The sequence below is a fragment of the Phascolarctos cinereus genome, unplaced genomic scaffold (assembly GCF_003287225.1).
Source record: "Phascolarctos cinereus isolate Bilbo 61053 unplaced genomic scaffold, phaCin_HiC Scaffold_5;HRSCAF=322, whole genome shotgun sequence".
In the NCBI taxonomy this organism is placed as follows: Eukaryota; Metazoa; Chordata; class Mammalia; order Diprotodontia; family Phascolarctidae; genus Phascolarctos; species Phascolarctos cinereus.
Window position 1 is genome coordinate 225,941,601 of NW_027555958.1, and position 24,104 is coordinate 225,965,704.

Consider the following 24,104-nt stretch of genomic DNA (forward strand, 5'->3'; position numbering starts at 1 on the left):
ATGGGAGAAGAGGCATTCAGAATTCACTCTGTCTTGGGATGAGGGGAGGGGAGAGATGAGAAAATTTAGAACTCAAAATCTTGTGTAAGTGAATGTTGAAAACTAAAAATAAATTTGAAAAATGTTAAAAAAAATGAAAGGATGGGAGCTGGACTGTTATGCTGGAATTCAAAAGACTTTGCAATTCAGTGGGTGGTTTAAGAAGAAAAGTCAAAGAAAATTCCAAGGTTATATGCTGGAGTGCCTGGCAGAATAGTGAAGCTATTGACAGAAAAAGAGAAGCTGGGAAGAGGGATAGGTTTTGGAGAGATGATCAGTTTGGGGCATGTTGAGATTAAGGTAATTCTATACTGGTGGAGATATCCCTTAGGCTGTAGTGATGCCTTAGATCACTAAGTAGATACCTTAGATATTTATAGGTGAGGGGCAGGAGGATGGGCAAAGGAGACACAGAAGGGACAGTTGCAGAAGTAGCCCAACTATGACTATAATGGACAACATATTCTATATATGTTATACATGTGCACATGCATAAATGTGTATGTATATGTAGTTTGATGTGGCCTAACTGAAAGTATTTGTGAAAGTGACTGTCACCTTTTTTTTTTTTATCATTTTAAATTGTCACAACTGAGTTTTGTTACAATAAATCATCTTTTATTTTCCCATTTAAAAAAAAAACTCAACAATTTGAGATCCATGAAGAGTAGGGACTGTCTTGCTCTTCTACTTATATCCCAAGCAGGTAGCTCAGAGTAAGCACTTAATACTATTTCATTATTACAAGGATTTAGAAGTTTACAAAGCACTTTACTCTCACAATGTATGACCATTTTACAGATGAGCAAGGTGAGGTTTATTAAGTTTAAGTGACAAACATATAGGGCACACCACTAGTGGCAGAACAAGGACTTGAAACCAGATCTAATCAATTGAAGTCCAATGTTCTTTCACCACGACACTGCTAGGACCTCTCATTAAAGCTTACATTTAGAATAAACAGAGCGGAGAATTTGAGGATAATTTTTATTGGTAAGCTGTTTTTTTCCCCCCAAAGGTATATACAAAAATCTCTCCACAGAAATCCAAACAATAAAGACAAAATATAAATATTTTACTTAAAATTTAAGGCACTACATTTTAAAAATAGTACTTTGTTTACATGTACTTTATTCACACACAGTATTTAATGAGGGGAAAATGATTAAACATTTCTAATCATCCTTTTCCCTTCAAACAACTACCTTTATCAAAAACGGCAGCATCTTCTCCAACTACCCCTTCCCTCCCTCTCCCCCCCACCCAGGTCTCAGAGCTTACCAGATACTGGCAAACAAAAACCATGAAAAAACACTTTCAATTTTCCTGTGTCCCAAGTAACTTGATATTCAAGCTCCTATAACAAGCATAACAGATCACTACAAGGAATATCATTTGAGAGAGTTCAGTTTTTTAGATGTTCAAGGGAAAAGCAAAACTGCCCCCCCTTCCATCTATCTATAAAGATACCTTCTATCAGTTTCATTCTTAATAAAAAAAAAATAGTCAAAATTCTTCTTACCACCTTTGACTGACATTGTTGGAAACTGTTAAATCTCCACTAATAAATATTTCATTTTTAAGTGGTATGTAAAAAGATATCAGCTTTACTAATCAAATATTTGAAATGCTTAGCAAAATATTATAGCAATTTTTGTAAGAAGGTTAATTTTACTAGGTATTTTTCCAGTGTACTACAGCAGCTCCTGGCTTATTTTCTAAAGTTGCAGATTAAAACTTTCATACTGTAAATTAACTTAAAGTATAATTTAACAATAAACTTTTCATTTTAAGTACTGTTCTTTTCTCCAGGAAGATATATATTAACAACAACAAAAAAGAATCCAACTTTGTTGGCATTAACAGATAAATGCATATTCTTGTTTTAAATAATTCATTAACAAACATGCTGCAATTTCAGAAAGTTGAGATTTTCAGAAAGGAGTCATGAAAACTTTTTGAGTATCAATAAGCCTACTGATTGTAAGGGCCAACTTCTGCCCCAATTACTACAAAACAATTGACTATCATATTTCAGGCACTTGTTCTAAAAACAGTCCAATACCCCAGATTTTAAAATTCTGAAAATATTTTGCAATTAGATTCTTTTGGGTTAATTTTGTTCTACAAGTAAGTTTCTAGTCTGAATTATGTAGCAATGCTTACAATAATTCATAAAAATAAACTAATACCCCCTTATATTACCTATTCCCTGGCCTTTGGGAAAAAGCAGATACAAATATTTGTCAAAAAGGTAAATAATCCTGAAATAATCTGTTTGTTCACGTGCCCTCAATAATCAATACTCCCTTTTACCTGCATGTACAGTAGTCACACTTAAAGTTATTTCTGCAGAGCTGGTCTGGGAATCTTCTCTAGAGGCCAACTGACCTGATTAGTCAAAGAATTCTGCTACCAGGAATAGGGCCAAAGTTGACCACACAGGTTGACTCAATCAGTTTGCTAACCAATAAGAGTGCCATATTCCATCATCACAAATAATCAAAAGTTAAGTTACTTAGAAAACAAAATATTTTGTGCAGAGTGTCTTCCAATATTGATGTTTACAAGCTCAGCTATTCAATATTTCACACTACTAACTTTTTAAAGATCACAAGTTCTATTAACCACTTGTCTCGGGCATTTCTCTGATTACAGAGACAAAATTTTCCACTAAATAGTGACTGAGAATGCAATGTGTTACCTTCCTTATAAGAATGTTAAATTTTCAATTAGCAAGGGAAGTGCCACCCTTGGGTGGAAGGACACTCCTTCATGATAAATCTTTGGCTTTAAGCCAGTCAAAATATGAGAAACAACGTTTCTGTGATACAAATAAGAACTGAAAATAAGGTCAACAAAGTTATTTGGGATACTCAGCAACGTCACAGTATTAATAAAAATCACAGTGTAAATAATTTTTATTCTTTAAAGATGACACACAAATAAGGTAAAAAAATCCTAACTCTCAGTACTAGTTCTCTGAACTACCAAACTGCCTAGAAAGTTGAGCCACCAAGAATGTTCAAAGGGGAGAGAACTTCTTAAACCTAATATTCATATATTTCCTAGTAACAGGATATTAGATGTTAAAATAAATAACATGAGAAAGTTAGCAATAGTAACCAAAATCAGTGATTAAAAAAAAGTATAGTTTTAATCCATGAGTTACAAAGATAGGATGTTTAAGTGCTAAAGTTAAAGTGCAAACTCCCCCCCCCCCAACTTACATTTAAGTGCAAAAATAAAATCTTCCTAAAAGGCTAACATTAATTAGCCTAATGGTTATTTGAAATTTTGCCCATGGACCTAATGTTAAAGTTAGGTTGCTGGGTTCTCTTTAAAAAAAAAAAGAAAAGAAAAGCCCAGGTGCCACACAGACACTAAATACGTTGTACTTTATGCAGGAAAGGCAATCATAAAATATTTAATACTTTGTCATATTTCCTTCTACATTTCTAATCTGGTACAATTCTTCAAGAAGTATGTGTAAGACCTCAGCAGACTAGAGTCATAAAATAAGAAGTATTTCTCAAGAATGGTGACAAACACACACCGGACTAGCAAAAATTTAACTCCCATTACCTTTCCTAAGAATCATTGCTTCTTAAATTGGATCTCTGCTTTCCTATTTCCTAACTCTACAACAAAGACAGCAATTCACCATATGTATATATTAGTTGAGGGGAAGGTCTTATTAAAGGTTAATACAAAAATATAGAAACTCTTTTCTCCCTGATACATGAATGTGCAAGAACTGCATGAAGAATTTTGTTTCATTTACATATATAAAGATTCACTAGAGACCCAGATACTTGCTAAGTTTTTGGTATTTGGAGGTACAATAGTTGCAAAAACAAAAAGTGGCATAAATAATGCTGCACAAGACTTTTCTAGTTTGCAAAAGAGATCACTTTTTAGCTTGTCTAGTGAACTCATCTATGGTCAGTGTAGTTATATTTGCTAACACACGGAAAAATGTATAAAAACAACTGTTAACATGTTTGGTCTAACTCCTTTGTAATTCTTTTGAACTGTACCTTTTGATGATATACCATCCAGCATAATTCTCCTATGTTTGATGACTTAACTCAAATGAGTGCTTCAAGACACAGTCAAGACTTTGCACAGGCTATCCAATCAAAGGATCATCATCATCTTCTTCTTGTAGCTGAAGACGGGAAAACGGCCGTGGAACAGACAGTTTGTTTTTCATGATAATGATGAGGCAGGTCAGAGTAGTTAACACCAGAAAGGCACCAATCACTATTCCGATAGCTTCTGGGAGATTTATGCACCATTGATCAGCTAATAAACACTTAGTGTTACTAAAAGTTCCATTGTTTGGATGTGGTTTTAATCCCAGGATGTGACACATCATAGGATAAATATCTACAATGTTAATTGTGCTGTGCTTATAGCCTTTGTGAAAAGCAGGACCATGGGCAGCCAGGAATGGATGCATGCTTGGCAACGAATTATCATAACCATGGTCACCTACTGAAAAAAAAAAAACCAGCAAAAACTTGTGTTAGTAAATACATTTTCTTTTTTGGTACCAAAAAATAAAAAAGTTTCCAATACAAGAACAGTAGACTCATGCATGACCTCTGATTAAGCAAATCATTTTGTGCAGAGATTCAAAAATCAAGGTTTCTGGATTATGGCTGAGCCAGCTTTCTTCCTCTAATCCATTCATTCCCCTGAAATCTTACTCAACCCCCACCACCTTCAAGTTTCAACTACGTTTCCCTCTCATGCTTCTTTTAGTCTCCAGACAAATTCCCTTCTACATGCTTCCACTCATCCTCACAATTTCCCAAAGCCTACTGCAAAGAGTGCTTCAGGTGGCAACCGTAGCAAGTGTAGTGAGCATAAGCAGCAACGGGAAGGATATAAAGGAGTAAGAGCACAGTAGGGAATGCAGAGTTTGAGAAAGCAAAACTGATTAGGTGAGGTCAATGAGGTGACAATAATAGAGACTAAGGATTACAAATAGTGGTTACCCATCTAAATGTGGACTACAGATCTAACAAATTCAGACTGCCACTGTACATTGCAGGAATAATGATTTCATGATCAGGAGTCATTTGATTAGCAAACCCTGTCTCCTCCCCCCTCCTCCATAATGCAACTTTCTGGAAAAAATTTCAGAAATACACAATTAAAACATTTTAAAAAAAACTTTTGGAAACAGAGACATGAAGCTACGAAATATAAATAATCAATAACCATTAAAAGTATAATACGCTAAGCTGGGTAGGAACAGTCAATCTGATTAAAAGAAAAAATATTGGCCCAATTAAATCAAAATTAGTATGTATTTTCAGGTATCAGTGTTAGCTCATAATACATTGCAAAATTATCTACGTTATCTACACAAATAGGATGATTATATTTGTTAGTATAAAATGCACCTAATATATCTAAAACAAAATCAAATTCACTTTTAACATTTAAGTGATCTCTGATCCAACAGGACCCAGGACCAGACTTTCTTAAACCACATGAATTTTAGCACAATTTTCATTGTTCCATGTCCAACAACTGTGAGTTATCAATAAGCTGGTATTTTTACTTTAAGAATGCTTCATGACACATAGCTTTTCCTGAAATTTTATATGAATTATTTTCTTAGCCTAGTAATAATATTTTTAGTACAGTGATGACATATTTATCTGAATTTGGGAGTGAGGTCTCATATATAAAGAATTTTTTCAGGTATTTTCAGGTTACTCCCAGGTAACAGTAACTATTTCTGATGGAAATTTAAATGTGATAGGTAGCAGCACTTCCCTCCTTTCACTGGAAAGGTGGAAACCTAAGAATATGGATGACTACTACATACACTATCAAAGATGGCTGACCTATCAGTTGATTATGATTAGTAAGTTGTTTTTTCTTCCTGTTACAAGGGTATATCCAGAAACGACACAGATGTTATTTGAAAAAAAAAAAGACGAAAGAAAAGGCATCAAAAATTTAAATAAAGTGGAGAGGGCAGACCTACAGAAGAAGAAAGTAGTAAGTACTTTCATTTTCTAAACAGGATGGCACTAAAACATAATGTAATGAGGTTCAAAATGAGAACCATATTTAGAAATCAATTTTTGTAGTATGCTGTATAATACAGTGGTATCATCAAGCCTACTCAGGTCCACAGGATTACTTGACCCTACACTAAATGGCCCCAGACTTCCATGCTCTTCAAGTTCACATGTCTATTTTTAATAGTCTATCTCTTCCCTTACTGAAAAGCTATCAGTTATTTCTTGCTGCTCTTGTTTGCTGCTTCTAATCTGTTCTAAGTAAGGATTTTGTACAAAGTTAAGATCTCATCAATAGACTGAACAGACGTTGCAATACCTACTGAGGCAGGTTTACAGCTAGAAGAGACTTCAGAAATTATGTCATAATTATGAAACATGACAAAATTCTACCAATTTTGAATGTGAGAAATGTCTCAAGTAACAAATAAGCATTTTTACATCTGATAATGTATGATTTGCTCCCTCCCCAAGCCAGCAGAAAAAGCACTTACATTTAAATGATTCATTAAGCACAATTGTCCAGCCTTCATCCGCAACCAAAAGAACTGGCTGAATTCGTTTATTGTGCTGGTAATGAAATCTTTCTGGAATACCATCTTTAAGATAGACTTTCATGTGAGTATTGCAGTGTTCTAGCTTTTTAAAAACATAAGTTTGATCTGGGAGAAAAAGGAAAAAGATGAAAAATTAGTCAATGAACATACTGCAAAGGAAAAATATGATAAGGATTAAAGAAATCACCTTGTCATTTTTGTCATTTTGGAGACTTATCTTGTATCTTAATACTTTTCTGAAGCTATTAATCACCCAATCAAAACGTTTCTCTGCTGATTTTCTAGGGTTTTCTAAGTAAATCATCATGTCTTCTGTAATAGAGACAGTTCGTCTCCTTTCTGCCAATTATTTATATCTTTAATTGCTCCTGTCTTCCTACTACTGCTAGCATTGCTAGAACTATGTCAAATAATGGGCATTTCTTTGCCTTCTGCATGTAATAGGAAAACTTCTAATAGTTCTTCATTGAAAGAAATGCTGACTTTTGATTTTAAAGCTGTATTTTCTATCATATAAAAAAGTTCTCTCCATACCTACAATTTTTAGCATTACTAAGTACTACATTTAGTCAAAGTGGGATTTTTTTATATGTACTGATATATTCATGTAGCTATTTTTAATTTGCTTAATGATCCTAAATGCTTTCCTATGTTGTAAATTGTGTATACCTGGAATAAATCTAACTTGGTTATAATGAATAATTTTGTGTGTGTGTGTGTGTGTGGGTAGTTGTAGTAGTCGTCTATTGGCTAGGATTTTATTTAAAATTTTTACAGCAATATTCACTGGTGATACTGGTCTATAGTTCTCTTTCTCTGCTTTATTCGTCTTGGTTTAGGTTATCAGAACCATATTTGTTTCAAAAAGGGAGTTTGGTAGAACACTTTCAATTACTCTTAATTTTTGTAGTAAAGACCTTACAATGTTTGATGGAATTCATTTGTACACCTGTTTGGTCAGAATTTTCTTTTCCTCTTCTAGTATTTCATTTATGCTTTGCTCAATTTCACATTTTGAAACTGTGTTAAGATGATTATTTCTTGTTATTTGAGATATTTTATGAATTTGTGTCATTAACTAACATCATTACCTAACAGATGATTGCATATGGTAGATTCTGATAATTCTTTTTATTTTCTTTTTGCTCATTATGAATTCACCTAGATTGACTCTGAGAAGAAAAAAGTATTCTACCTAGAATTTGTGTAAGCTATTTTTGGTATTCTCTCCCACTAGCAGGGTTTCTGACACCTGAATATTTTTGGAATAGTTTCCAAACTACAAACACCACCTAAGTCATCTATATTCCTTAAGAGACAGAATAATAACAACAATTATGTGATTATCTTTGGATACTTTAATTATACAATCACTGCTCTTTTACTGACTGTGGATATTATCTGTAGCAATTTTTAAAACCGCTTGCACAACATATTAGCTCCTGCTAACTTAGATGGCAAACTAATTTTAAAATCACTTAAAAAGGAAATCTAATTAGGCAGTAAACATGGAACAAATGCAAACGTGTATTCTGAAGCTAAAATAAATGGCTTTTAAATTATCTGTAGACTGTCTCTACTTCAATGGTATGAAAAATAACACATAATTTATATAATTAAATTGCCACCCTGAATATATATATCCAGTCATTTAAAACACACAAGCCAGAATTTTTATACCTCTTTTACTATAAAGTACAGATCTGCCTAAAATTAGAGACAAATTTGCTGAAAACCAGAAGTGCAACTTTTTACACTCCTCTCCTCCCCCAATATAATAGCTTTTCCCTGTCTAGATATATACATACTTTCTTTAGGCAGTATGGCAGCAACTGGGGTTGTGTCTACTATAGTATAGCTTGAGCGATCAATGCAGGCATCCAATTTTATCATTTTATCCTTAGAACACTGGGTCATCCCATGATCACTTGTAATGATCACATTTAGGCTTTCCCACAATCCCAATGTCTTGAGTTTATGGACAAGATGACCAACGTGGTTATCTACTTCTTTCAACACAACACTCATTTGCTCTTTATCTTCAGGTCCATATTTGTGTCCACTTGCATCTGGTTCTTCCCAATAAAGTGTTGCAAAGGTAACCAAAGGATCTGAGTTGTTCAGCCATTTAGCAATATTGTCTAATCTCTCATCAAATGTTACTGAAGAATTATAATTCATAAAATAGGAAGGAGTTGTATTGTGGATAGCCACATCAGTACCAGGCCACATAGCAGCAGCACTCGTTCTGTTTTCTTCAAGCTCATTGGTTACCCAAATGGGGGTTGCTTCATTCCACCAAAAAGGATCTTTGTCTTTGGATTCTGAAAAACGTTTTTGTGTTTCTGCATCATACATTGAGTTAGCCACGATGCCATGGTTTTCTTCATACAGGCCTGTCACTATACTGTAGTGATTTGGAAAAGTTTTTGTGATGAAAACGTTCTTAACATGCTCCACCAAGACACCTTCTTCGATAAAATTACGAAGATGAGGAAGTTCATACTTCTTTAGATAGTCAGCCCTGAAGCCATCAAAGGATACCAAGAGTAACCGGGGCACCAAATTATAGGTAGAATTACTTCTGCAACTAGTTATAATGCCAGAAAACAGAAGTGTCAACACTAACTTCATTGTGGACATCATTCCAAAAGGTAATAGCCAATCTTCCTAAAAATATAAAAATATTCAGTTTGGCAGTTAATAACTGATTTTTTTAAGTTAAAAATTATTGGAGGTCATATTTTCACTAAGTGAATTCAATTTAGCAAACAATAAAATTTAAAACAGAAAGATTACTGTGCTTACTTGAACATATCCACTATTTTTTTACCTTCATCTTTTTTTTTTTTGGTGAGGCAACTGGGGTTAAGTGACTTGCCCAGAGTCACACAGCTAGTATTATGAATCTGCAGCTGCATTTGAACTCAGGTCCTCCTGATTTCTATTCACTGTGCCACCTAGCTGTCCCTACCTTCATCTTTTAAAGAGGGGAAAAAAATCCCTAACTCCGCCCCCCCCCCCCTTATTATCTTGTACCTGATTGCTCCAGCTTCTCTGCTGCTGTTAGCAGGAGCTGCTCTGAGGGTTTGATAAAAATAGATGACATAGTATAAATGATACAATTCCAAGCAAAAAAAAATTTTAAAGCACTGTTTTTATACTTTAACTGCTCTTAATTTAATTTTCTGAGGGTCTATGAGGTTGGGGGTGGGGGGAGGGAAATACATTCCTGGCTTAAATGACTCTCTCTACTTCATCCTGGAAGGCACATCTCAGAGCCAGGGGAAGTAGAGGTAAATGAGTAAATATTGTGTAAAATAATTCTCTTCATTCAATGATTTCTTCTAAATCTGCTCCTAATTTGCTCACTATAGTTTGCCACAGAAAAACTTAGGAAGGGCAATAAGACTACTGTGTTTAGGGTGGGCAAAACATCAAGAAACTTCATCTAATATTTTCTACATTAATATGAACCATATTCCTCCACGCCAACTAGCACAGCACCCTTCTCTCTCGCTCTCCTGTCATTGTCAATAACACATTTATCATCCCCCTCCCTCAGGCTTACAACTTCAGAGTTAATTTTATTCTCTTCTTTTATCTCTATATTTTAGGCAGTTATTAACTTGTCAATCCTTCCTCTTAGGACCTAATTCTTCTTTCCTTCCATTTCTTTCCACTTTGAACAGCTTTGTTCAAATAGAACATTACTAAAATAACATCCTAACTGGTTTCTCTGTTTTCAGTCTGTCTCTACTTCTGCCCATCAGATACATCCTACCAAGATAATTTCTCACACACTTTATTCACGATACATTCAAAGATAATAGATTTTGAGCTGAAAGGGACCTTAGAGACCATTTAATGCAACCCTCTCATTTTACAGATAAGTAAACAGACTTAAAGAGGTTAAATGACTTGCCCAAGGTTACAGCTAGTTAGAGGGGCCCTTTGAACATAGGCCTTGTTCATAAACCTTCAGTGATGCCCCTATTGCCTTTTGTATCAATTCTTAATATTCTCCTGCCTAACATTAAAGGCACATAAGTCATCTTCATCATCACAACCGCCACCTCACATTTTTATAGAATTTTGTAGCTTACACTTTGAAGTGTATAGTACATCAATCACTCTTTCTTTTACAGATTAAAAAAAAAATTGAGGCCCTGAGATGTTGAACAATTTGTCTATGATCACATAGCTAACTCAAGTATCTGGGGCAAGATACAAACATGAGTGTCCTGGCTCCCAGTTCCTTCACCATCTCATAGTCCCTTCTCATCATCAATTACACCCTACTACTGCCCCTAAATGTTACTACTCCCCTCTACATGCTCTGCCCAGTTCAGGTTTCTCATTGTTAAGAACACCTCTGACCTTTCCCTTATGCTATTCCTCAAAGGTGAAATGCCTCTGCTTTCCAGTCAGTGCCCTGCCCCTAAGGTAGCAGATGCCCATCCCCACCCACTTCCTTAAGCCACTCTCTACTACTGCCTATGCTCCTCCCTCAGCTATCTATTGATCTATTGTGTGTGTGTGTGTGTATATATATATATATATATATATATATATATATATATACACACACACACATATATATATATACACATACATATATATGTATATACATTTTAAGTAATATTAAAATGTAACTTTTAAATGCTACATTGCTCTTGCATCCCAATTGAGAAGAAATTACTTGAGGGCAGAGGGCTCTATTTTCTACTTCACTTAGAGCACCTGGTAGAGTGCTAAGTATTCAGGTGCTTAATAAAAACTACTGAATTAATTTGAGTCACCAACTGGCTCTGCACTCCACTGTAGGTGCTAACTTGAAATTCTGAAGAAAATCACAGGTTTTTTTTCTGTGAAGATCCTTCAGTCTTGGAAGATTACCACACCCCAGCCCCAATTAACCCGAGATTACTGTCTTTGTGTGTAATAAAAATCACAACATACTGAAAAGAACAAGGATAACAAAAAGAACAGGATCAAACACCTCAAAAAGGCCCTATCACACTAACAATTTCTAACAACCAAAGAAGGGGAAGGATACAAGGTATTAACACAACATATATACATCCCACAAAGAATCCTCAATATAACTAAGTTATTTAAGCTACCAAACATACAGAGAATGAAGAAGAAGCATGGAAATCAAATGACCTGGGTTTAAAGCTATGTAACATGGGCAAAGATCTGGCTCTCCTTATCTTAAGTAAACGGAAGGTGTAGGACAAGATAAGGAGGCAGCCAGTGGCTCAGTGGATAGAGCACTAAGCCTGGAGTAAGGAAGACCTGAATTCAAAATCTAGCCTCAGATACTTCCTAGCTGTGTGATCCTGGTCAAGTCCCTTAAACTCTGATTCCCTGACAAACTGGATCCACTGGAGAAGAAACTGGCAAACAACGCCAGTATCTCTGCAAATTCAACTGGGGTCACGAAGGGTCCGACAGGACTGAAAACAACTAAACAACAAAAAGACAAGATGAGAAGTTTTTAACCTAGAGTCAATGAACTTGTTTTTAAAAAAAAAAATTTGATAACTATATTTTATTATAGTTTTCTTTGTAATCATATGTACTTTCATTTTATGCATTTAAAAACATCATTCTGAAGGGTTCATAAGTTTTGCCAGGCTGCCAAAAGGAATTCATGACACAAAAAGATTTAAAAATTCAATTTTAATTGTTTCGGCTAGAAGAAGACTTTTAGTTCAGAGGTTCTTCACCTTTTTTGTGTCATGGATGCAAAATTAATTTTCTTTAGGAACTATGTATTATCATTAGAAAACAAGGAAACAATATTTTTAAAAAGACAAAAAAGGAAAAAAAATTGTCAAAATATGATTGAAAAGCATTAGAAAGTAGTATGGTGTTTCCATGATGATGAATGTAAATCTGATTGCATTTTCACGGATTCAACTTTCTCCTGAAGTACTGCCACCTTCTGGCAAATATACTATACTGAATTATATATAGGTGATAATCATCAATCAGTTCCAAAATCTAAAAATTAAATAAAATCAAGGAATCAACAGTACCGTAGAGCAGCACTGCAAATTATAGAGTATTTACATTAGCATTTATACTAATTTTTAACATTTTACTCATCTCAAAGAAAATATATGCCAAAACAAAATTAGCATTGCCACCCTACCGGTTTAAAGCACATTAATTCTTAAGTGATGAAAAAGTATTTGAAAGAATACTTTTATTTGATTAATATATTTATACTATGGGGCAGCTAGGTGGCATAGAGTGGACAGAGTACTGGGCTTGAAGTCAGGAAGTTTCATTTTCCTGAATTCAAATCCAGCCTTAGACACGTAATAGCTGTGTGACCCTGGGCAACTCATTTAATCCTGGCTGCCTCAGTTCCTCATCTATAAAAGGAGCTAGAGAAGGAAATGGCAACCTACTCCAGTATCTCTGCCCCCAAATGAGGTCATGAAGAGTCAGACACAACTAACTGAACAACAAAATTTATACTACTGGAAGAAATCTGAAATTTTGAGCCCCTCTCTAAAAAGAAAAGTTGCTTATTTATTCTGATCATGATAGACGTCTTAAAATTTTCAATGCGTACCAAAGATTGGTCAAAGCTTCAGGCCAACTGTACTGCTATAAAACTAAAGCACACAGTTAAAGCAGTAACTTTTGAAGTTCACTTGTTGGAGGCTGCTCAAGAAGGTAGAAAGTGATCTAAATGTTACTACTGAAAGTTATCCACACAGTTCTCTAATCTGGCATTCACATTTACACTAAAGCCATCCCTTTTTGCCTGCTGTGAGGGGAAAAGAGGCAGCTAAGGGGCACAACGGATAGAGTGCCAAGCCTGGAGTCAGGAAGACTCTTCTTCCTGAGTTCCAATCTGCCCTGAGACACTTACTAGCTGTGTGACCCTTTAAAATGAAGATAATAATAGCACCTACATCCCAGGGTGGTTGTGAGGATGAAATGATGCAATATTTGTTGTAAAAGTGCTAACTAAGCACAATACCTGGCACACAGTAAGTGTCATATAAATGTTAACAGCTGACTCAGCATGCAGGGCCTTCTCAAGTCTATGTTCTAAGAGGATCATCCGAAGGAAGTTGCGGTATTCAGAGGGTTGAATATTACTGCGTCTGCCATCAGCTCTCCATCTATGATTCTATGAATATTCTAAAAAGAAGCATGATGGGTTTACACATAGATAGTTTTTACCCGGCCAACTCTGTCCTCGTACAAGGAAGTCTTACTTCAATGCCATTCTCAGGGCTCGAATCACAGGACCAGTTTAGGGACAAAACACAATAACAACAATATCTCTAGCACATTATAAACTCAAGGCCCTTCACAATGAGTCAAGTGGTCAAGTCAGATTATAATCTAGAATTCCCGATTAGGAGATTAATTTTTTTTCTACTACATCACACACAATAATGTTATAGTGAAGTTTCAGTCCAAACAACAGGTGTGAATTCCAAACCAGGGGGCTTTGCACATAAATATGACTTTTAGCATTATGACCTGATCACTTTCTGTCTCATTCTATATCTCCCAAACAAATAAACTCCCATAAAAATGCTTCCAAGTAGTTTTACCAAGGATTGGGATGTACGAAAGATGATGAGTTGGCCTCTAGTCTAGAAGACCCTAACTTTAAAAGTGCTGCCTAACAAAAAAACAACAACACACACACACACACACAAATAAATGTACTGCCTCTGACACATACTTGTTACCTGACCCTGTGAAGTCACTGAACCACACAATGCCCCAAACAGCTTTTTAACACCATAAATTGCAGTGTCAAGTGTAAATCTGCACTGATAGAGGGTCTTTCTCACCAGGAACTCCTTACAATGACAAAACTAAAAGACTGGTAAACAAACACAAGATTTTCAAATTTCTATACAAAAAGAAAATTTTAGAGAAGCAGGTAGAGGTCTAGTGACCATTGTTATTTCCCAGCAGTACCCATGAGTCCAGACTGTATCACAACACAACCCTCTTTGAGAAGTTAAAAACATCATTACGCTATCTCCTCCAGATATTTTTCACTCTTAAAGAAGTTCTAGCCCTTTTGAAGTTGGCATCTGAATACTCTTGACTTAGAGAAAGGTGTGTCACTACTCATATATCACCTGCAATGAAGTTTAAAATATCATATTAGCTCTACAAGCACCATTTACTATCTTACTTAGAATGGGGTTCTTAATTGGGAAATTTTAAATGGAGTCTTATCTGCCTAAGCACAGATGATTTTCTCATTTAAAAATATTTACGCACTGCATATCATGTAAGTATGCAACTTTTTGGCAGTTTTTCCGCAGTGACCTAGCATGTTAAGAAAAAGCAGTCTTGTGTTTAAGAGAAGGAAGTCAAAGTAAATATCTTTGAAGGCCCCTGTAAGCATTTACAAAGTCATATGATTCTATGACTTTAAATTGTTCCAGATACCCTAAATGATCAGAACTTAAACATTTGACAGTATATTTAGGACTTTACAATTGAGGTTAATGGAGTTCACACTAAGAACACTGAAAGTAACAAATGGCTGCTTCCCAGCACCTAAAACATAGTAGACACTTAATACCTGTTCTCAGACTTGGGAGATGAAAAAGTTGTTGCTTAAAATAAATAAAACCATATAAAGAAGCTTAAACACAGATCATATCCTGTCAGAAAGATGGCTTCAATACTTTCCCTTTTTACTACTTTTTCCACTTAAGTCTTTGCCTTTCCAGACCACAGTATTTAAAGCTGGTAAGGAATTCAGAGAATATCTGGTCCAGGGGTGGGGAACCTTTGGCCTGGAGGCCACATGTGGCCTTCTAGATCCTTAAATGATGCCTTTTGACTGAAAAAATTCAGTGCTTACCTTTGATCTAGTCTAATCTCATTTCATTTTATGAGGAATAAATTTAGGCTCAAAGAGTACCTTGGCTTCCCCAAGGTCCTTTAATCCCTTTCTTAAATTCTCAACCCAAACCTTTATTAATAACCTATTATGGGTCTAGGCCCCATAAATAACAGCTGCCCTGACTTGTGAGTCATTGGCTTTACGCTATTTAATGTAATGCCCACCCAGGTGTGTGTGCATCACATACCTCAGCTTAAAACGAAATCTTTAAGGCAAATAAACCCATCTGCCTATGCCGTTTCTGCCCACTTCACCCATTTTGTACCACATCCTTCCTGAACTTAACTCTTCCCCTTCTCCCCAAGAGAGGATGTACGCCTTCGGAGGTCACACACCAAAATCCCCTCGCTCCCCCACAGGGCACCAGCCACCAACCCCCTCCCTCTATATGAGGTGAACACCTTTTTCCTCCCCTGAAACCCCTTCCCTCTCACGTTCTTCAGGCCCCCCAACCTCCAGTCCCTTCTCCGTCCCCTCATTCCCCCTTTCTGCAGTATTTCTCCCCCTTTCTCAGCGCCCTCCCTCCCCTAAGTCTCTCTGGTTTTCCTCCAACCCCCTCCCCTCCGTCCCCAGCTCCCTCCCCCTAACCTCCCCTCCTGTCCCTGCCCTCTCCGCCTAACCTCCTCTCCTCTACGTCTCCAGCCCCCTTCCCCAATCTCCCCTCCCCTATCCGGTCCCCCGCCCCGTCTTCCCCTCCCCTGCCCCTCCTCCTCTTCCCTTGCCCGCTACTCGCCACAGGTTTCCCTTAGTGTCTGCTCCCCCCGCTTCCAAATCCACTGACCATGACTGGGGGGTAAAGGGTCACATTCCTCCCCCCACCTCCCCAGGGAAGAAAACTCCGGCGGGGGAGGCTGCGAGGACTCACCTGCCGCCGCCTGCGCCTCCGTCGCAGCCCCGGAGAGCGGAGCCTTGGGACACCCGGCCGCCAGGCGGTGCCCTGGGAAGCTGGGAGTACGGTGGTTGGGGCGGTGGCAGTCCCCCCACGGCGCCTGCGCAGCTGTGGCGGGCGTCCGGGTCGCGGTTCTAACAGCCCGGAGCAGCCGCAGCAAGGCCCGGAAAAGTGGGGGGGGGGGCTGTCGAGTGCCGGCCGGGCGGTTCTGACCAGCTGGGGTGAGGGAGGAGGGGATGGGCTGTGTGGGGCGATAATGGGGGGAAAGGGGTGTGGTGGGCCTGTTTGACACGCGCCCTACGATTGGCTGTCTGGCGAGGGTGGGATGCGATCCGCCCTCTGATTGGTCGGCCTCGGGACGCTCCTTGGACACAGGTGATTGAAGTGAAGCCCTGGCTAGTCCAGGGATGGAGTTCTCCTCTGTGAAGGGGACTTGGGCGGTGGGCTTTCGGGATCTCCCTGCTCCCGGGACCGAAGAAACGGAAAGGGGCATGGCTGGAGAGGTCCCCGGGAAATGACCCTTCTTTTCTGCCCCAGCCAGGTTGAACAGAGGCCAGAACTTGGACTTGTCCTTGCCTCAAACTATTCCCTCCCAGCTAACCTGCGGCCATGCATTCCCACAGCCCCCAGCCCTGCCCCTGCATCCCGGGGATCTGAAGGAAATTGGGGCCATGTTTCACCTAGAGGGGGGAGCACACCTGGGAGGGGAATGGCTGCCTTCTAGAGTTCAAAGGACTGTTAGTGGGAGAGGGATTGGGCTTGTTCTGCTTGGCGCCACAGCTTGGGGGTGGGGGGAGTAATTCAGTTCGAGAAGCATTTAAGTTCCCGTTGTGGACAAGTCACTTTACCGACCTAGGCCTCAATTTCTTCATATGTAAAGTGAGACGTTTGAGACTAGATTAGCGTAGCTCAACCCCAAATGGACCACTCTTAAAGTCATGGAGCTTTAAAAACTCTTTAGCGACCCAGGACAGAGAGATGGGAAATGCCGAGAGAGAAGGAAAAGGAGTAGTTTAGGTTTTTTCTTTTAAAAAATAGATTGAGAAGAGCTTTTGGCAATGTTTTGTAGAGTTAAGGACATAGATGATACCTGGGGAGAAAGGAGGAAAAGGAATACTATTTGTTTTTCTTTTAAAAATCACATAGGTTTAAGAAGAACCATTGGTTATAAATATTTTGTGGGCTTGTTAAGGACAGAGATTGGTGACCTGTGGAGAAAGGAGGAAAAGGAGTATTCAGGTGTTTGTTTGGGTTTTTTTTTTATCGTTTTTTAAAAATTAAGTTTTAAGAGGAGCCTTTGGTATTCAACATTTTATGAACTTGTTGAGGACAGAGAAATGGGGGAGTGGAGAGAGAGGAGGAAAAGGAGTAGTCAGATTTTTTTTTTAATTTTTCTTTTTAAAAATTAGATAGGTCTTAAGAGCCTTTGGTAACATTTTGTGGACTTGTTAAAGGGTTTGGTTTTTTTTCCCATGAACCAGTAGTTGGAAACATTGAATTTTAATGACCTCTAGGGTTCTCTGCCATTTTAAAAATCCTATCATTTTCTGTTATGTTGACTTAGAACCAACACAGAAAAACTTTACTAAGCAGAAGGGGCTTATAGTAGAGTAGGACTGACTTGTCATCTTGTAAATTTTGCTGTTACCACTTCTCCTTTAGAAATGCCACTATGCTGAAAGCACTGTATTATTCAGTTTTGAACAGTTGGCGGAAAACATTTCTCTGCTATAATGGGTAGGTGAAGTGGCAAGCCAAAGAGGAAACAGGAACTTCCCTCAACATTGACACTCACAATTCTGCATGCAACTCTTTAATGTCTGGATGGCTATCCAATATTGGATATTGGATAAATGGAAACAAAAGCATGGTTTGGATTTTTAGTAATTGATTGATTACCTTTTGGGCTATGAAATAAACAGGCATAAAATTAATTATAAAAAGTTAAACATTAGCAAATGTTATCTTCTGCCATTAAGTGTCTCCTATCTGCTAGGTGCTGTGCTAAGCATACAAAGAAAGGCAAAGACAATTCCTGCTCTGGAGGAGTCTAATAGGGGAAACATATTCAAATAGCTATGTAAGAACAGGCAAAAAACAGTATAAATAGAGTGAAGGCATTAGAAGGGACATTTGGAAAAGCTTCTTATGGAAGGTAGGATTTTAGCTGGGACTTGAAAGAGGCCAGGAGAAAGAGAGAAGATGGGAGAAAATTCCAGGCATGGGGGACAGTCAGTGAAAATGCTTGGAGTCTGGAGATGGAATGTCTTGTTTAAGAAACAGCATGGAGATCAGAAAAGCTCGAAGTGCTGATTAGAGGACATAGCACAGTGTCCAAAACATATAGATAGATATCTTAGATAGATAGATAGATAGATAGATAGATAGATAGATAGACATAGATATATACACATATATATGTATGTATGTATATATGTACATAAACATATATATGCATATACATACATACATACATATATATATATATACATACATACTTTTTCCTCCTTCTTTAACATCTGAATGAACTACAAGTTGAGAAAATTCACCTCCCTTCTTTGAAAAGGTACAGGATTATGGGTTTGCAATGCCGAATATACTGTCATACATCCTGTATATAAAAGGCAGCAAAGTGGTACAGTGGATAGAATGCTGGGTCTGGAGTTACCCCTGTGTTCTTGTGTACATTTAGAAGAGTCTTGCATTATGGTCTTAAGGATTTTTGTCTTCTCATGGTATGAGAGATTTATGGTCCTTGGGTTGTTTCCACACATCCTGTCTTCAAGATCAGTATGTTTTGTTTGGACAGTGAGCGTATTTTCTTTTAGTGTTATTTTTTTTGCTTCTCTTCTTCTAGACTATCCTTCATTTCTGTATATTTGAATTCTTAATCTGTTGTCCAGTTTTGTTTCTTTGGTGACACTTGCCATTACAGATTCCAGTTATTTTATTCTGCCCATTGACTGTACTGCACAGGTGACAAGTTCTGCTGTCATAATTATCAATCACTTTTGAACCACTCAGGAACAGTGTATTGTGGTTCCTGTTCACCTCACGTTCCTCTGTCTCATCGAGTGTTCTATTGTTTCTTCTTTGTTTTGCAGCATTTGTTCACAGATGCCTGAACTGGTTTACTAGACATATTTCCTTCTGTTTTAGTGTTTCCCATGTTGATTTATCTCCTTGTGTTCAAGGTCTTTTAGTTTTCTTTTTCCTGAGATTTTTGATAATGTCAGGCTTTCCCCACCTCATTTTCCTCTTATTCACATTCTGATTCTGATGGATCTCAAAGCGTGTCAGCTTCCCCCATGCTGGATGATTCATGGGCTCTGCCTCAAGTGACTTTTGGATTGACAGAACTGCCCCAGTTGGATGCTGAGCTCTTTCCCTCAAGCTTGGTGGAGTGCTACATATCACCCCCCCACACACACACACACATACTTTCCATAAATAGTGTCCTGTCCTAGTGTCCTGCCCCACTCAATTTGTTCCTCAGTTCCCTGGCCTGGTAGTGACCATTCAGAGCTTTGCAACATTGGGGCTTTGAGTTGATTTCTGAAGATTAGGTTTCTAGGCTCTGGAAAGAAGGATGAGAAGGGTGTGATGTTGAGCTCTTATTTCAAGCCTGCTTGAAATATGTCCTACTCCTTTCCCTCTGTTCTTTTGCTCTCCTGCAGAGATCTTTTGAAGCAGAGACCACTGTTCACCTAAGTACTGACTGTCTTCCATAGTCCCCAGCAAGTTTCTGCTCCTGAAGGGCTTCCACAGTGCTGGCTGGCTGTTGAAGCCACCTGAGAAAACTTCCACAGCTTAGAGCTAGGGTATCTGCAGCACTGGGAAGAGGGAGGGAAGACTGAAAATATTTTGTTGCAAGCCATGGGTAAATTCCTTAGATTTTGGGGTTAGCTAGAACAGCTTTGTTAACCTGTAGTGTGGGAGGTGAGGAAGAGATGTTGAGTAAACTCAAGGTAGGTGTCAGCTCGTGATTTTTTTTAACCCTTTGGAATCTGGGTGTCTTAGACCAGAGGTGTCAAACTCATGATTGTGGCCACAAAACTCCTGAGTGGGGCCCAAAAAAGATTAAAATATAATTGGGAAATGCTTAAAAAATTAAAATTAATACAACATAATGTTAATTTGTGGTTTTCTAAGTCAGTATGGCTCTTTCATGGATCCCATTTTATTTTAGCTTGAAATCACTGTCCTTAGAACATGGAGACAGCTGAACTTGCTTTATCTTTGGTGTAAAATTTATGTTTTGGAGAAGTTTGAGAGGTCATGGGGATCAGAGAAAATATCTAGTCCTCCATCTTGTTGCTTACATGACCCACATCCTTTTTACTATGTAGTTTCTGTTGCTGCCATTGTAACTGAGTACTCCTATGATGCTAGCATCTGTGCCTCTTTTGGCTCTGCCTTATATTCCTAATCATAAATCTGTCAAGATCTAGGGTTTCTTTACAGGGAGAAGAGAGAAAATAAATCCAAAGATGAGGTCATTAAAAGAGCATTTAGAGACTTCAAAGTGTTTTCTTTTGGATAAATCCTTGGTTGAGCTATTTATATTTCTTTCGCAATGGTAGTGTATTTTCTAGTTTAGTTTAATCTGTATAACTTCTTAATGCTATTTGCTTTGATAAATGGGTTTACTCACTTTTCACTATTTGTGATAGTCTTTTCTAGCATTTGATGGTAAGGAGTCAAGTCTCTGGTTGTAAGCTTGGAGTATCCTCCAGCTTTAAGGGATTAAAAACCAGGGAAGCTATTAGCTTTTTTTCATTTTGAACCAAAAAATATTCCCCTAGATCAGCAATATTTAGAACCCTTCTCTCTTAGATGAGAACAGTGGCCAGCCTTGTGGGCCCTACTCCTCCTTCCCTTAAGTAAGCAGGAATCATAGTCTTACTTGGAGACAGGTGGTCAAGATTCCAGAGATCCTATCCATGTCTCCCCTTGACCCCATCTATATGTTTAGACATTCTATGTGCACATAGCCTAAATGGTCAATAACATTACATACATAAAGAGGTGCACACAAAATGATACAGAATAGATGGATATCTTTGAGGAAAATAAAATGGCAGTTGGAGGGGGATAGGAGGGGGCAGTGAAAAGCCTCCCGTGGGGAAAGTGGTACTTGAGCTGAGTTTTGAAGGAAACCAAGGCTTCTTCAAGAGGTGGAGGTGAGGAAGGAAAGCATTCCAGGCACAGGAAACATCCAGTGCAAAGGAATTAAGGTGAGATGGAAGGTCAAGTCTGAGGAACGTTGAGTAGTCCAATGTGGCTGGACCTCATAGTACATTTAGGAAATTAATGTATAAGAAGACTGGAAATATAGGAAGGCGCCAGCTCATGAAGCACTTTAGCTGTCATACTCAAAAGGTTAGTCAGCACAGTTGATATGGCACTGGACCTGGAATCAGGACAAACTTTAGTTCAAATCTAGGCTTAGATACCTACTAATTATATGACTCCATACAAGTCATTTAACTTCCGTTTGCCTCAGTTTCCTCATTTGTAAAATGGGGAGAATAAGAGTTGTTATAAGGATAAAATGAGTTAATATTTGTAAAATGTTTTATAAACCATAAAGCACTATATAAATACTAGCTATTGTTAATATTATTTTACAGGTAATAGGGAGCCACAGGAGTTATTTGAGTAAGAAGGTAGCATGGTCAGATCTGTGATTTAGAAAAATCACTTTGGCATCTGAGTGGAAGATGGATTGGAGTAGGGAGAAGTATGGGGTAGGAAGACCAATTACTAGGTTGTTACAAAAGTCCAAATGAGAGGTAGTGAGAGTCTGAACTAGGTTGGTGAGAAGGAACTTCTACAAGAGATGGTGAGAAAGAAACAACATTTGGCAACTGATCAGACCTGGAACATCCAGCCTGAGAGAGATTTTATACCCCCAAAACTAACTCCTCCACTAGTCCCTTATGATATCATTCTTTTCTGCCCTTCCTTTTTGGTCGAGACCATGATTTTATTTCATAAGGAACACTTTTCTGTGTTGGGTCAGACTCAGGCCAGGTTCTGGTAGTTTAGATTCAGTATTGGAAAATAATAAGACATTCATAGGTCTTTCAACAGTTTACAAACACATTTATTTAGCCATAGCAAGAGAAGGGCATTTAAGATGCTTTGAGTTGATTCGGGTAAGCAAAGCTCTTTCTTCTGTTACCCATCATGACCCACCAGCTAAGCCAGTGCAAGACCCCTGGTACTCCTGAGTTAACCTAGTCTTGGGGAATGTCTTCATACCTTTTGAGGAAAAAAATAGCCCAACCTGCTATGGGGGAAGAGAGTTATTAATATATTTTTCCTAATGTACCCTGATGAGGGAATTTTCTCTACCAATACAGATCCGCAAATGTTGTGCAATAATTTTAAGAGAATTCCCTGAGACACTAAGAGGTTAAGGAACTTTCTTAGGGTCACAGAATCAGGAGGCAGGGCTTGAACCTAGTTCTTTCTGACTCTAAGGTCAGACCTCTATCCACGATGCCATAAGCTTCTTTCCAGCACTTCCTACCTGTCTTTGAATTCCCATTCTAGCAATACTAATGACAATAAAGCAAAAGTGATAGTGTTTGTTCCACAAGGCCAAACAGCCAACTCCCACAGGCTCCTGTTGTCACATGTAGCTGACCTCTTGGGTCCTGAGGAGATGAGATACAGCAAGGCCAATAGTTTTGGTGGTATGGGAGGAGGATGAAAACAATTAACCCTGGGTGAGGCTTTTCAGGCAGGTAGGCAACAAGTATTTATTAGGGGCAGCTAAGTGGCTCAGTCGATAGAACACTGGCCCTAAAGTCAGAAATACCTGAGTTGAAACTTGGCCTCAGATACCTGAACAAATCACTTAGCCTCTGTTTGCCTCAGTTTCCTCATCTGTTAAATGGGGATAATAATAGTACCTACCTCTCCAGGATTGTTCTGAGGGTCAAATGAGATAATAATTGTAAAGCACTTAGTACACTGGCTGGCAGATAGTAAGCACTACTGTATAGAAATATGATGATGATGTGCTTATTTTGTGCCAGTCATTGTGCTAAGAACTAGGGACATAAATTCAACAAAAACAACAAAAAAAGGCATCCTATGCCCTCAAGGAGCTTAGATTCAATGGGAAAAGACAACACATAAAAGGGAACTTAAAAGAAGGGTGAGGGAAAGGTACTAGCACAGGTAACGGTGTCAAAGTCAGAACAAAGCACAGAGGGGGATCAAGTATGGTCAGCCTGGGCCTATCTGCAAAATGGGAGCCCCTGGAAGGACCTCACCAATGGGATAAAGGGGCCATCATCCATTCCAGGGTGAGAAGATTGCTGAGTCATTATGCCTAGGTCCAGGAGAGTCAGAAGTACAGCAGAGAGGGAATGAAGCATGACTGGTTTGGGCCTGTCCTCAGAATGGAGATCCCATGAGGAGGGAGGAACTCCCTAACAGGAGAAGAAGTCCAGCTTGGCAGAGGGATATTCCAGGGTAGAAAGGCCCCAAGCACTGAAGGACTTTCCAGGGCAAGAAGGCAGCTGAATTATGGTGAAGAAGTCCACAAGAGTCTGAGAAACAGAGAAGGCAAAGTAGAGTATGAAGTATAACCAGCCCTGAGGCTACATGTTGTGGTGGAAGGTACCTGAAGGTTGTATTTA

At 38.3% G+C, this 24,104-nt stretch overlaps 1 protein-coding gene across 3 annotated transcripts in view; it reads right to left on the bottom strand.

Moving 5' to 3' along the window:
- Positions 1 to 826: 826 nt before the first annotated feature.
- Positions 827 to 24,104, bottom strand: part of ENPP4 (ectonucleotide pyrophosphatase/phosphodiesterase 4) — a 60,040-nt gene continuing 36,762 nt past the window's right edge. The window contains exons 1-4 of one of the 3 annotated variants that reach the window (XM_020993881.2): positions 16,423 to 16,530; positions 8,452 to 9,313; positions 6,581 to 6,748; positions 827 to 4,536 (exon numbers count right to left, since the gene is read on the bottom strand). In XM_020993881.2, coding sequence (XP_020849540.1) covers positions 4,172 to 4,536; positions 6,581 to 6,748; positions 8,452 to 9,289 — 1,371 coding nt within the window. In that variant the 5' untranslated portion in view covers positions 9,290 to 9,313; positions 16,423 to 16,530 and the 3' untranslated portion in view covers positions 827 to 4,171. Of the gene's footprint in view, positions 4,540 to 6,580; positions 6,749 to 8,451; positions 9,314 to 16,422; positions 16,531 to 24,104 lie in introns of those variants that run through there. The other 2 variants (XM_020993880.2, XM_078155333.1) reach the window with 2 other exon arrangements.